At 39.7% G+C, this 14,305-nt stretch overlaps 1 protein-coding gene across 4 annotated transcripts in view; it reads right to left on the bottom strand.

Annotated features, from left to right (window-relative positions):
• The window catches only part of sfmbt1 (Scm like with four mbt domains 1), a 43,418-nt gene that overhangs the window by 6,780 nt on the left and 22,333 nt on the right, over positions 1–14,305 (bottom strand). For 2 of the 4 annotated variants that reach the window (XM_005945468.3, XM_014341094.2), the window contains exons 2-11: positions 9,613–9,673; positions 8,225–8,370; positions 7,100–7,343; positions 6,326–6,414; positions 4,228–4,480; positions 3,357–3,454; positions 3,074–3,175; positions 1,447–1,606; positions 1,221–1,303; positions 453–579 (exon numbers count right to left, since the gene is read on the bottom strand). In XM_005945468.3, coding sequence (XP_005945530.1) covers positions 453–579; positions 1,221–1,303; positions 1,447–1,606; positions 3,074–3,175; positions 3,357–3,454; positions 4,228–4,480; positions 6,326–6,414; positions 7,100–7,343; positions 8,225–8,370; positions 9,613–9,637 — 1,327 coding nt within the window. In that variant the 5' untranslated portion in view covers positions 9,638–9,673. Of the gene's footprint in view, positions 1–452; positions 580–1,220; positions 1,304–1,446; positions 1,607–3,073; positions 3,176–3,356; positions 3,455–4,227; positions 4,481–6,325; positions 6,415–7,099; positions 7,344–8,224; positions 8,371–9,611; positions 9,674–14,305 lie in introns of those variants that run through there. The other 2 variants (XM_005945469.3, XR_006052900.1) reach the window with 2 other exon arrangements.

Here is a 14,305-nt window from a genome sequence, read left to right as displayed (position 1 = left end):
ACACACACACACACACACACACACACACACACACACACTCTTTAAAGAAATCCCTTCCAATGTCAAAAAAATAAAAATCAGACATGAAACTGCTTCTTTTAAAATGAAAGATTATTTTCAAAATAGAAGAATAGAATAGGCTTTTGTTGTCATTGCACATGTACAACTAAAGTGTGGGTGCTCCACACCAACTGTACATGGAATAAAAATATAAATAGTAGGACAACAAAAATAAATAATAGACAAGAGGAGTACATACAAAACCGGAGGAAGGCACACAATAGAGAGGCACAAATGAACTTTGCCTTTTGCGTAATTAGCTGCAAATTTGTTTTCTGCTGCCATTCAAATACTATGTCAGCATTTTCTTTTTAAAACAGCAGAAAAAAAAACTGTGCATATTGTAATTGTTCATTTGAATCCATCTACTAAAGTTTCAGTAGTCATCTCACCTTCAAGGCTCAGCCAAATGTATTGCCCTTTGACCCGGGTGACTGTGGCCACGTGAATGTTCTCAGGTGACAGTGGGTTGACAGCCTCTAGTTTCATGGCCTCTTTGAAGCTGTGCTCACACTGCTCCTGGGAGGTAAACAGAGAGAGCTGTTTCATGGCGAGGGAGGATGGCTGATGGTTAGTTTTTGTGAAATTTGTCCATTAGGAAAACAACATGCTGAGTCTCCCGTAAAAAGCAAGAGAAGTCACAGTGGGTCACCTGCTCTACAACCCCATTACACAGTTGGGATACATTTCATCACTGGTATCCGATTATGCCGTCAGTCACATGGCTAAACTGAAAAGTGTAATTTCTCATATTTGGTCATTTATGACAGGCAAAAGGGGAAAAAACAGAATAAGCAATGACACAATCAAGGAAAACCAATATTTCCACTATTTGTTATCTTTGTTATCTTCGCTTCCTGCAGTCTCTCTCAAAACTATATCAGAAAAATGTTTTATTGAACTATTTTCTCCCCTTTCCTCAAATTTTTAACTTAGCCTAGTTTTTAGACGCACCATCATGTAAATAAACAACATTATTTTATTTAAACTCAATTCATATAAAAAAAATAACTAACAAACAAACAAATAACCCTCAATTCAGAAGCATGAATAAATAGTGAGACCCAAGTTTTTCTTTTAATCATTATTTTTCTGGTCAGTAATCTGCAAGACAGATGGCTAAAAAAAAAAAGAAAAGAAAAGAAAAAAGGTTTACTTACAGTTGGGAAGCAATGTTGAGGAGCAGCTTCAGCTTCACACTGTTTCAGGTAGTCTGCCCAGTCAAAGTCTGGACCCTGGTATCCTGTGCATGATACAATAAACACCAACAAGAGAAGGAAATAAGGCAATTTAGAGAGAAAGCAAGACAGCACAAGCAATCTCACCACTGTTATCATGAACTGTCTGATTTCAAGTTGTCAAAAAGTGATAAGTGACAGAACAAACCTGGTGGGGGGCTGAGTGGGAGCCCGTTTTTGAGGCTCCACTGAGCAGGGAAGATCCCCGGACTGTCTCTGTGACACAGGAAGGATCGCCCAGCACTCTCTGACTCCTCAATATCACAAAGGTTGTCCATTGTCACCAGGAAGTACTGCTCATTATACACCTGGAATATACAACACCAAACCCAGAGACTGTCAGATGTTTTATCTTGTAGTCACACTGAGCTGGTTGAGTTTTTAGCAATTTAGCATTTCTAATATGATCTATTGTTTCAGGCATATGTAAGCATGTTGGATAAACATTTTTTAACTGAATAAAGACAGCATGGACACTCTGGGTCCTTTGTGAGGCTCCCCCAAAGTCCTCTGGTTTACATGTCCTTCCCTCTGCTTATATTATTTTATGCCAGTGGGCTTATTTTAAAAAAACCAAACAGAAACACTCAGATTTTTAGCTCGTCGCCTTGAAACAGTCAACAGCATGATTGCTTGGGGGATGAACCGGATCCTGTTGTATTTCAACTTTTCATAAACTGCACTACTGTTAACTAAATAAAGGGGTAAATCAACTGGATTCCAAGTGTCAGAAGACTCACACACACAAAAAAAAAAACCCTAGAAATGTTGCTGCTGTTTGTCTGACCAGACTTCGTCAGACATCAGTTTCCTACAAAGGGGAGCTATGTGGCTTGTTAAATTGCAGCTCTGCACCGGGACTGCTGTTTGCAACATCCTGCATTTATAAAGTGCAAAGAAATTATGCGCAGTTTGTTGGCTTGCGAGTGATGTTACAGCTGCTATGATGGGCTGATAGAGCAGAGCAGCCACACTTCTGTGTAAAAAGATCAACCTTTTCACAAGTTAGAACCTGCTGCCCAAGATGCTGCAGAACACGTTGCAGTGATGAGTCACTTTCACATATAATTTAAACACTGGAACTCGATCTGATAAAATTTAAGTTTCTTCCCTGTACGCAGGTTTGCAGACGTGAGTAAACGAGGGGCCATTAGCTGTGCTTAGCAGAAAAGCAGGGAGAGCCCATCATCAAAGCAGACCATTTTCTTAGGAATCTACTGTAGAGAAATATTTAGCATTTTTTAAATGACAGCATTTTGTGCTGTTAAAATTTGAGATTATTTCACATACAAATATTAAAGTAAAATGGCATCGCTGCCCAACTCAAGCTAACTACAAGGAAGCTTTCATTCTGGCATATGAAACTCTGTTGTTACATTTGGCTGCATCCCCGGTGTCTGAAGAGGAAAGACTGAGAATAGTGCAATAATAATAATAATAATAATAACAACAACAACAACAACAACAGTGTATTGAATTATTTTCACACTGCACATATAACAATAAAAAGATAAAAGTAGTGCTGAGCTGATGAAAAAAATGATTGATTATTGATTGTGTTACATATATTGTTGTAACATATAAAGAAAATAATGATTAAGAATAGTACATAGTTTAAAGCGTTTTCTATTTCCTGCTCTGAAATAGAAAGTGGATGGCAAGCCAATAACTCGCTGTAAGTTGAGTTTCACTGCAGTATGATAGCAAATAAATTCTCAGTAAACAGAAGCAAAACTGAGCACAGAAGACACAGATTTAATGGGAAATTCCGTTACCCTGGTGACAGTCGCAGGCCTGATGGAAATGGGAGCAGCAGGGTCAACAGCTTCTAGTTTCATCCCTTCTTTGAAACAATGAGCAGAGATGGCAGGTTGATCCTGAGACAAACAAACGCTTGTATGAAGAGCCATTTCCAAAAGCCTTGGTCTTAAAAATCTTTCAGCACCCGATTTGGAGAATGTCGCTTTCAGTTAAGCATAAATATCAAATGTTAACTCGTGAATAAACAGAGGAATGTTCTGCTCGGGAAGAACAAATAAAGAGCGCAGTTGACCGTACTTTAGTTAACTCTGCAGTCAGAGCTTCATCCTGAGGCAGGTCACTGATCCTCTGTCTCACGTCCTCCCACTCCTCCTCTGTCCGCAGACCTAACAGATCTGAAACAAAGACCAAATAACTGTTAAAGATAACTGTGGTAATGTTTGATTATCAAGGGCATAAACACAAAGTATAAAGCAGTACTTGGTAAAACACAGCCTGTATGTCAGCTTGGTCTGTAGCTGGACCTTTAAAAAGTTGCTCCCAGTTAATTAAACAAGGGAAGAAAAAAAAAAAAATCAATGTCGCTCTCCACAATGTTTCAACCACAAAACAGAAACTTCTTATCACAGGATATTGGACTCCAGACAGAAATTAAATGGCTGAAATCAAATTACTGCTTTTGAAAAAAAAAAAAAAATACAATAAAAACATCTTGCGAAGAAGAAAAAGTAATCTAAAAAGATCTAATTAACTCCTTTTACTAACATTGTTCTGTATCTGAGCTATAAAAAGGGTGGTATTAAAATAAATGAAGACTTTTGGTGGTACTAGAAGACAGATCAGTAAGGATAGAGCTACAGCCTCCAGTGCCAACAAACTGTATCCACTTCAAAAGTATTAGCAGTGATCTATCAAATCCTGCATGGAAAATTAATTTCAAGGTCTAGCAGGAAGTACTGAGAAGTTTTGTTGCTGGGCCAGTGTATAGAAAAATAATAGAATTACAGTTGATAATTAAAATGCATTCATATAGTTCATCCACGTGTCCTTTCTTCTAAACTGTCACTAATGCATGCAATGGCACTTTGCTCAGAAACCTACAGATGAAGAAGAAAGGAACTTCCTTTACTTCTGGAAATAAAACCTGTCCCATGTTGATGCCACTGACCTGAAGGAGGCCTGAGGGTGCAGCCGTGCTCTTTGGCCCAGCCGGGTGGGTGTAGGCGTGGGTGAAGATAAAAGAGCCAGAGAGTTGCGGGTGTGTCTGGGAGACCCTCTGTGCCTATAAGCCGCAGTTTCAACCTTCCTCCGACATTTTCCTCCACCTCAGCAGCCCAGGCCAGCCCCGGGTCAACGCTATCCTGGAGCTCCACGTAGCAGCCCGCACACAGGAGCTCCACTGGGTCTCTGCCACGCTGGGGCTGGAAAGGGGCCAGGAGTGGTAAATGGAAAGCCCATAGCACACTAACACAAACACACATGAACACACGCCTAGACAAGGAGAGGAATTTGCAGTGGAGAGAATGCACTGCATGGCTAAGTGGCAGAACTGAAACACGGTGACTGAAAGCTAACTAATGGATGTGAAGAATTTCACAGGCTGCTCCTACAGTGTATTTGCTTCCAGCAGCACATCATTCATGGTGTAAACAAAAGCTCAGAGCCTTGTGTTTTGTATACTTCAGACTTCAGCAGATAAAATCTTATTTAGTTCAAGCTGAGATGTATTCTAATGTTGATTTTTTTATTATGGCTCTTAGAGATATAAATCTAAACTTAAAATACAGATAGGAAAATACAAATAACTAAGTAGCAACAGTGATGAATGCAATATCATTAAAATTTAAAGCAATTCATCTCTAACAACTGCCTTATTTCTGTGCCCGTTTCCTATCATAAACACTCAAAATATTCAGAGATACTATATTGTGAATACAGACCCCAAAGTAGAAAATCAATGCAGCAATCTGATACTGAGAGTTCACAAAGATGGAAAAGGATAGAGGAAGATCAGGGGAAAAAATTATTGGAACACATTTCCACAGTAATCAGAAGTTACAGAATAAGCCAAGAACCACTTGTACAAAAAGAACTTTAAAAGAAGACTTGGCACAGAGTTTTTGAGTAGAAATGAGATGCTCTGCAACAGCTCAGACAGTGTGAAGCACGCTGTGCTGATGTCAGCTTTTATGGATACCAGCCAAGAAAAAAAAAAATTCCTCTGCTTGCTCTTTGGCACAAAATTAAAAGATTAAACTGTGCTAAAGTGCACAAAAAAGCCTTATTAATAATAGAAGCGCATTCTTTGATCAGATGAGACACTAGATAAATTTTTTCAGATGGTTTCCAGCATGGCTGGCATGATCCTGGCCAAGAGTACCACAGTGAAACCAAAGTTCTGACCGCGAAGCAAGGGAGGTGAGAGTGTGATATGGGGCTGCGTGAGGCAAAGTCTGTTTGGGATGACATTTATAGATGAATGCCTGTGGATACACTGCAACACTGGTTGATAGGTTTTACATAATATTTGCAGGAGAGACATTTTCTAGCTTGACAACAATCAAAGGCAAACTGGCCAAAATGTAACAAATAAAATAATCACAGAAAGAGTTGACAGAAGAGGTAAATGTGGATGTCACAAAGGTAGCAGAGAAACTCTGTGAGCAAAGCACAGCTAAAAAAAAAGAAAAGTGTCTGAAGGATGGCATTTCTCCACAAAAACTGGAATTGTCCATGTTGAGGGAGTCTGGGATCAGAAATGAAGACAGAAAAGCTAAGAAGTGGGAAAAAGGAAGAAAGACACTGACTTCTGCTGCTTTAAATTCCTTCTGCTGGGCCTGAATTTTAATATAGTAAATCTAATTTGTTACTTTGTAATTTGGAATAAGCTCTAATATTACCCCTTTACTTTCAAAGGTAAGTCAAATATTGAGAGAGGATCTCCTCTCGGCTGCTCCCTTTATCGGTTATCACAGCTGATCACCTGCCTCCGTCTCTCCACATCCCTGGCAGCTCTATCTCCAACATCCCTTCCCTAATATATCGACAATTCCTCAACTGCCCGTCTAATGTGAGAGGATGCAACTTGTAATTATCTGACATTTAAGTGATATGACACATGGGAGTGCACAGTGTGTGCCGTAAATTTGCCCTGATAGAGGAGACTGTTGTTGGCACGGGTGGGTACCGAAATGCCAAAAGCTAACACCCCACCCTGGGTGTGAGTAGCCTTTTGGAAGGACAGCTGCTTCCTTCCCCTGCCTTACCAATTCCAGCAGGCTGGCAGGCGCGCTGCACTCCTCAGCCAAGGCCTTTTCCAGCAAAGCCTCCCAGTCCTGATGCTTCTCACGCACACCTGAGGTGGATGATTCACACACACCATTTAGTTTATTAACCAAAAAAGCTGGTGGTCTTTAGCATTACACACATCCCAATTCTAATTTTTCCTCACACAGCTGCTTTGAAGCATCACATCAATTATAAAACAGAAAAAAAAAATACTAGAGGGATCATATACTGAAGGTGAGATGTTATCTTAATCAAACTTTCATCTACCACATCCCATAATGGTAAATCAAGTATTTGGTTTTGTTTTGTTATGTTTTCTGTTTATACACACAAGTATCAAGGTTTTTTTTAATCTCCATTAATGTAAAAAATGCACAAGAAAAAAGTTAATTTCCTTCAGTGTTTCGCCTACCCATTTTGTGGGAAATCTATTTTTCATGAAGCGAGAACATCAGAAGGGAAACCCCAGTGTTTCACCTGTGGGCAACTGTGCCAGCAGCACATCAGGGGAACAGAAATATTCATTACTTAAATCTAACTGATGAACAAAAGTCCAATTGCCTAGTTGAGTTCCAACATTAAATTACATTTTGGCATGAAAGAAAACCCCCCAAAATCTTACATTGTCTCTGCAGAGCTCTCTCCATTTAAAAGACAGAAAGGTTACTTGACTGTGATTTATGAGATCAGTCAGCTCTAACTATGCGTCCCACAATTCAAAAATCACGATGCCAACCCCAGCAGCGCCTCACCTTCAGGGGGCCTCATTGTCTTGTCGTGCTGCCGGCTCCAACCCAAAGGGTGGAGGTCTGCCGTCATGATGTCACACCAGAAGTCTGCACGGCGATCATCCTGGTATCCCTCGTAACGTAAAAGCAGCAGCTGTCCACATGTGGTGATGATGTTTGCCACCCAATAAGGGCTGTCAGCCTCAGAGCGCACACATACCTCCAGCTTCATGCCTGGAGTCAGCCCTGTCTGCAGGCCCTGGTCCACCTGAGGGGAGAACGGAAAACAGGAGATCAAATCAACATAAGAGAAAAGACTTTTATTCTATTGGTTTTCATCCTAAATAAATCTACCTACCAGCTTTCAGCTTAAGTAACATGGGTTAAAACACTAGTTTTATGAGAGAACACAAGGACTCTCCAATTGTTTGCTACAAGTAACGTATCCAGAGAACACAGAGTTGGATTAGGTTTCTTTAAAATGAGCACAAAGCACATGGAAATATTTAGTCATATAATCCACTGGATTGCAAAGAACATGTGGTCAGATTTCTTTGGATTACTTCAAAACCTGACCCACAGTTTTCCTCAACATCTCCAAACCTTTTCAATGCATTTTGCATATTACAGCTGGTCAAATCAAAACAACCTCAGAAAAAAGGCGCTGCAGTATGGACTGCCCATATGTGAGGCACATGTTTGTAATTAGTTAATAGAATTAACAAGAGTTACTATGAAAAAGGGTTCAATTTTCACTCATATTTACTTGCTTTGGTTATCTGACAACAGAATAACTTAAGTTGCGCCTATACAGGAAGTAACTTGTAACAATGTAACAGCTAGAGCCAACTTTACACTAGTCGGGAAAGAAAAAAATGGTGACAGTGGTGACTCTGTTGTTACTGCAAAAAGAACATTCAGACATGGTGCTGACTGCTTGTTTTCCTCATTCTATGCCTTCTAGCACATTAATGAAACACCATATGGGCATGCTAATAAGTTTAAAAACTTCAATTTAAATTTTAATATGACGTTTGACCCCACCAGTCTCTCTGAAGACTTTACACAGAAGCTATGTAATTCATCATAAATAGCTAGCACAAGTTTATCCAGAAATGTGTGTAAGCTGTCAAGGTTGTCGACACCCACATGTTTGAAGCTGTGATGGGGCACAGCCACGGCTTCAGTCTCCTCCAGGTAATCATCCCAGTTAAAGTCAGGAGCATCCTGAGCAGAGTCTCCATCTGGAATGCAAACGCATTTTTCTTCATGAACCTGCTTTCCAGCATTTTGTCCTACACAGGAATGCACAAATATCCACGGGTCACTTGCAGTTTTATATATATTTTTGGGTTGTTTTTTTTGGGGGGGGGGGGGTTTCCATATTTATTTTGAGCACAGTCCTTGTAGCTAACCATTTCTTGTAGGAATGTTTTTTGTTGTTTGTTGAGTCACTTAACAGCAAGCATTAAAGATAACAACTGGAACACAAGGGATGAAGTAGTGCTGTGTCTACGTACTAGCAAGAAACCAATTTAAATGGGGCCTTTGTTACTAGTAGCCTGTTGCAAAAATGCATACAGGAAAGGAGGTCCAACAGTGAATGTCTGCATCCATCTGTAAAACATGATGGAGGTTCTGTCATAGTGTGGGACTGCATTTCAACCACTGGTGTTGGGCAACTATCAAAATTGCTGAAAAACCTCTTACTGGCAAAAGCTTCATTTTTCAGCAATGACAAACTGGATAGCACCTGGGCAGAAAAACCATATCAGTCATGGATTGGCCCGGACCTCAGCGTGGGATCATCACGAAAGATTAAAAGTCAGCCAACATCCAAAGAGCTTTGAATCCCCTTCAAGAAGCACAGTTATTAAAGCTTTTGTATTTTCTAATTAGTTTCTGTTTCTATTTCGTTTTGACTTTCTGTTTTCAATTCAGTTCAAGTACATTTCCAGAGTGGGCTTGTTTGTGTCACTTAGTTTTTATTGTTGGAAAATTATCGGTTTGCTGTTTCATTTTCATTAGTTTCAGTTTTTTTTACGTATTATGTATGGAAGGCACATGTCAGGCATAAGTAAAATCAAAAACTAACACAGAACTTTTTAAAAGCAATTGACTCGCAGACAAGTCTCAATAAACATTTCCATGACAAATATTGCCTACTGACAAAGACTAAAACTAAGGATATTTCTATATTTGAATTTGAATTTAGTTTGTTTTCCAAATTCACACAATTGGTTCGGTTAATTTTCTGTTCTACAAATGTCTATTTTTTTTAGTTAATTAAAATGTGCCCCTTTTCCACCTCTAATATTTCCTCATATACTATATTTACATTAATTTTTGTCCATGTTTAAATGAATCGCTGCATCTATTAACACTTATCTAGCTCAATATAAAGCAATGAGGGGTCACTCCAGACTTTTGTGTAGCCAAACTGTTATTTTAAATGTCAATTATGGTTTTGAATTTCATAATCAAAACCTCCCTAAACTTTTTGCTTTTCACACATTTGTTCACAGAATTGTTCTTACCAGACACCAGTGTCTCCTGGCTCATGCTGGTGCCCTCGCGGCCAACTAGGACTCCAAAACTCTGGCAGAAGAGAGAATGAAACACAGAAATGAAAACAGTGCACTCATCCAGGCTCCAAATAGTCATCTGTGGCACACCACTATTATGCCTATACCTTTATTTTAACACCATCTATATCATTATAATATATAAACATCGGTATCAGTTAACAGCATGTAAGCCACTCGCCATAGACAATAGAAAGCATCACAATGGCAGGCAGAGTAACCTGCATTACTGGGTCAAACAGCAGACATAAGACAAAGAAAATTCAACAGCATTAATTTGCAAACTGTGCTTCAAAACAAAAAAAAAATGAATTTGCATTAGTTTGAATCCCTGAGCCATTTGAAAATCAAGGACTGCTGCCTCTTGATAATCAGGCTGCCAATGTCTTTAGAGAAGATCTAACATTAATATTCAAAGTGCTTCTATCTGGTCCCGGACTTACCACCTAAGTAACGCACCAGATGGTACGATAGCTGGAAAATATATGTAGCTATGCTAATCTCATCCAACCTCACCTCTCTACTTGTGAAACTCATTTGGGTTCTTCTTTTTAAAACCACAGTCATATGCCTTTTCCTGCCCAATGTGAAAACACAAACGCACGTCAATCTCGGACACATGAAACCCAACCCAGGGCATTGTGAGAGCCAGATGAAATAAGTTAATACAACAAGAGAAGTGGCATGAATGAGAAAGAGCGGAGCGCTGGGCGTGACGATGGTGGAGAGCACGCTGTATGGGATGCTGAGTAGAGCTTGTCTGTCACTGCAGCTCCATTCAGGCGCCCTGTCAGCCCGTCTTTGTCACATCTGATGTCTCTATTAAAACCAAGGCCGCCATCAGAAGCCACCCCCTCCCGACCGCGGGACTACCACTGCGACCCCCGTGCTCCGCCGGGACCAGTGCCGCCTTTCACCCGCGACCCTGTCCCTTACTCGATCTGCCTTTTTCCCCCCTCCCTCCAGCACATACACAAACACGCAGCAGAGGACCTCATTGTCCTGGGGGGGCCAGGGGGTTGCACACTCCTTACACCAGAGTGGAAAAAGAGCAGTAGAGATAGGAGCAGAGCTACAAGCCTTTAGTAAAAAAGCTATATTCCAAGGGGTCCTAGGGGCCTCGTTCTAAACTGATATCTCTTTTTTTATTCTGTACTTAATTAAAATTAACATTTTGATACAACAGATAAAGAAAAACAGAACCCTAAAAAGGGTCTCACAAACTCAAACAATGATAATGCATTATGTCCATCACCATCCATAATGACATCACACAAATGTAGCACCCACTTTATGTAAACAGTCTGTTTTTCTCCTTTTCTTGAGAAACCTGCATCTCTAGTGCACCCTTTCCATCACAAAGATTTCTATGTCCATCCAGTGCTTAGGGACTGGAGCCTCAGATTTCTTTGTAACTAGAAATAAGCACAATTTTACACAGATCCCAGGCTGTTCTAACAACTACGCTTTCACTTATTACACAGAAACACTGTCAGACCTGTGACTCATTGGACACTTCATATCCAAATATCTTTATTTTTCCTTTAATTATTTGATTATTGTAATTTTTTTTAAATATCAGAATTTTTTGATTCTGATACTCACAAAGCTAAGGGAATGATTGACATTATTGTGGCTGCAGCATTTCTAGCATTTCTGCAATAAAGAAATTACATTTTTCTCAGTTTCTTCAAGTTCAGTGATTAATGATGTGTGCTCAACAATGAGTCCTCCTGTGAGGAGTCTGCTGGTGCTTCTTTTCCTCATTTTGCTTAAACACGTGAGGTATTTTCCATTTTTGCTTCTGAACACCCTGTCAGTTTGAAAACTGTTTTCTTGATGACTTTTACACCCTTCAGTCAAACAGCGAGTGCAGCGCTCTTCTCAGATCTGTCTTATTTTATTGTTCATATATGAAGAAAAAAGAGAATTTCTAATTGAAATTCTCTTTTCGATTGATTCATTTTTCCCTCCAAGCACGCGAGCACAATACCTTGATAATTTTGTTCACACATGGAGGATTTTCAGGTAACATTTACGTTCTGACGATGTGAGTTTGCATCAAAAGTTCCTCATGCTTCCTGGTCACTGGGACCCCTTAGAGGATAAATTTTTAAAGTACTCGCTCAGAATCCTAACCCTGATTATGCAAATACGTACCACTAATTATACCCTAAAAGCCACAGGAACTATTTTGTTCTAAAACTGTTCAATGTAATGACTTGCAAATTTAAATTTTCAATGTAACCATGTTTTACCACTTACATTTTTTTCACATTATAGCCATTTTGCTCAAACTGCAGTTAAAAGTCAGCCTGACAAGATTAAGGTTCACCTTAATCTTTTTTAATGGCTTTATTCGCTAGCACCTGAAGACACGATATATTTTAAAGTCTTGTCACATCAATTGCTAAAATATTTTGCAAACTAAGGGCTATGGTTTTTCTAAGAACCGCTACTCTGTACTATAGTCTGAACAACTTCCCCATTACCTTCTTGGCACAACTTTTTTCCTTTAGCCCCTAACGCTGCTGAGATTTGTGAGGTTTCTGTATTGCCTTTCCTATCTTTCCATCTTGTTTGCTAGAAATAGAAGCATCTACATGGAATCTTACTTGAGCTGTGTAAAAATACACCCACAAGCAAGGCAGAGACATCCAAATTCATGTCATTCCCATTCTCTTTTGTGCCTACATGAAAGACCCAAACCTAAATACAGTTATGTCTAGCGCTGATTTTAAAAGCACCATAGGGAATGCAGTGAAGGAGACGTATGGATGTTTTTCTTGAGACCACTAGTTTTAAATTATACTGTATATAATTATGTAGATCTTGTATTTTATGGTACTTGTTGCATTTTTTTTTTTATATTTTGGAGTTTGTATGGCTGCTACCTTGGCCAGATTTGGTCTCAATAGGATTTTCAGATTAAATAAATACATTTGACAAAAATCAAACAACATAAAACTGAATCATGTTTTCTTGAACAAATAGGAGGACGTCAGCATTTGAGAATCACTATGAGTGGAACATGGATACATTTCCCATGCAGTTGGTTATTTCACAGGGAATTGTTGAGTCCATGAGGTGCAGCACTTTTGCTGTGTAACTGCCACAGCAGACAGGAAGAAAAGCAACTTCCCCTGTTTCATATAAAGTAAAGTGGTCTGTGTGGACCACAGCTCTGCCTGAATCTTTCTACAGCCAAGACTCTGACTGAACCTGAAAGAGAAAGAGCCAAATGCACACACACCCACAACTGACATCCACACTACATCCTCTTTACAAGCACTCACCGAATCATACTCTCATCAGCACTTAGCATGCCACTGAGCGTTCTCAATAATGCCTTTCAGGGCCTCTGACGACTCGGGGAGGGAAAAGCAAACCAACTAAATAAGTCTTTACACATTGTGTGGCTTTTCTAGAACACAATCTGCTTTCGATACAATTAAATTAGTCACTTCCCCAAGCACTATTAAATGTCATCCGCCAGTGACTGAAAATGTATTTCTACAGTTAGCAGCCCACACTCTGACCTTCACAAAACCTAAAACGTATCTGTTGCATTTGGTATAAATTTACACCTGTAATGCTATCAAATCTTTCATGGTTTCTTGCAAACCAGAGTTATGTTGGTGGTGTTCAAACCAATGAAATGTGAGAAATAAAAAAAATAATAATAAAAAAAATCACCAGCAACAAAGCCATCTGGAAACTGTGGCAGCCTACCATGCTCTAAATAACCCAATGTGTTAATAGGAGCATTTTATGTGGTAAAAAAATAAACTGTGTACAATGAAATATGAGGTTATGTTAAATGCCAGGAGGTGTTGCAGTAGAATAATTTCACATCAACAGAATGATCCTCTATTGAGTCTACAGAGGCAGAACTGTCTGACTGATACCTCTTGGTTCATGACACGAAAGCCACACGGTTTATAGGTCAATAATAATAGCACAATAGGAAAGCGAGAATAGTTTTGGTTTTAGGCGAAACCCCCTTTAAAGGGCTAGCACATGAGGTTGAAACTCTATGTCATTCTTGATAACGCATCTTAAAACGATACCAATAAATTCACAACAGCAGCCTTTTTGGTTGTTCCTCAGACACCACCCCCCATCACCAAACACACACCTCTCACCCTCCGAGGCGATTTAAATAACTTCAGACACCCTGACATCTTCAATGTGGAGGTAATGGTTGTAAACAAAAGCCCAACAAATAAGAGTTGGCCTGCTCCCGTAAATCACTGCGACATCCCAGCGAAACCTGCGACAACTTCACATCCAAAGAAGAAGAAAAATAAAGAAGAAGAAAAAGAAGAAGGGGGAGGAGGCTAAAAATGGAAAAGACCAATTTCCTCAATACAGCACGCTTAAATAACACCTATTTCCTTCAGGTGCTCGATTTAGTTTCAGTAAAGGCTGCTCGTTGCACAGCGGCACGTCAACCCGAGCAACCGCTGCCAGCCAGCGGATCACTCAAGTTGCACAATAGGGAAGTTAAGGGGGCTGATGAATAATAGGGTGCATTAAGTGAACGGTGAATCTGACGGGAAAGCGCAGACATTTCGACCATCATCTCGTTTATCCGCGTTAAAAAGCTAGAGGAATTTAAAAAAAAGAGAGAGAGAAAGAGGGA

This window comes from Haplochromis burtoni, unplaced genomic scaffold (genome assembly GCF_018398535.1).
Source record: "Haplochromis burtoni strain Fernald_Lab_line unplaced genomic scaffold, NCSU_Asbu1 Contig_451, whole genome shotgun sequence".
NCBI lineage: Eukaryota > Metazoa > Chordata > Actinopteri > Cichliformes > Cichlidae > Haplochromis > Haplochromis burtoni.
Note: the sequence above shows the minus strand (reverse complement) of the source record. Positions and strands in the feature narration are given on the sequence as shown.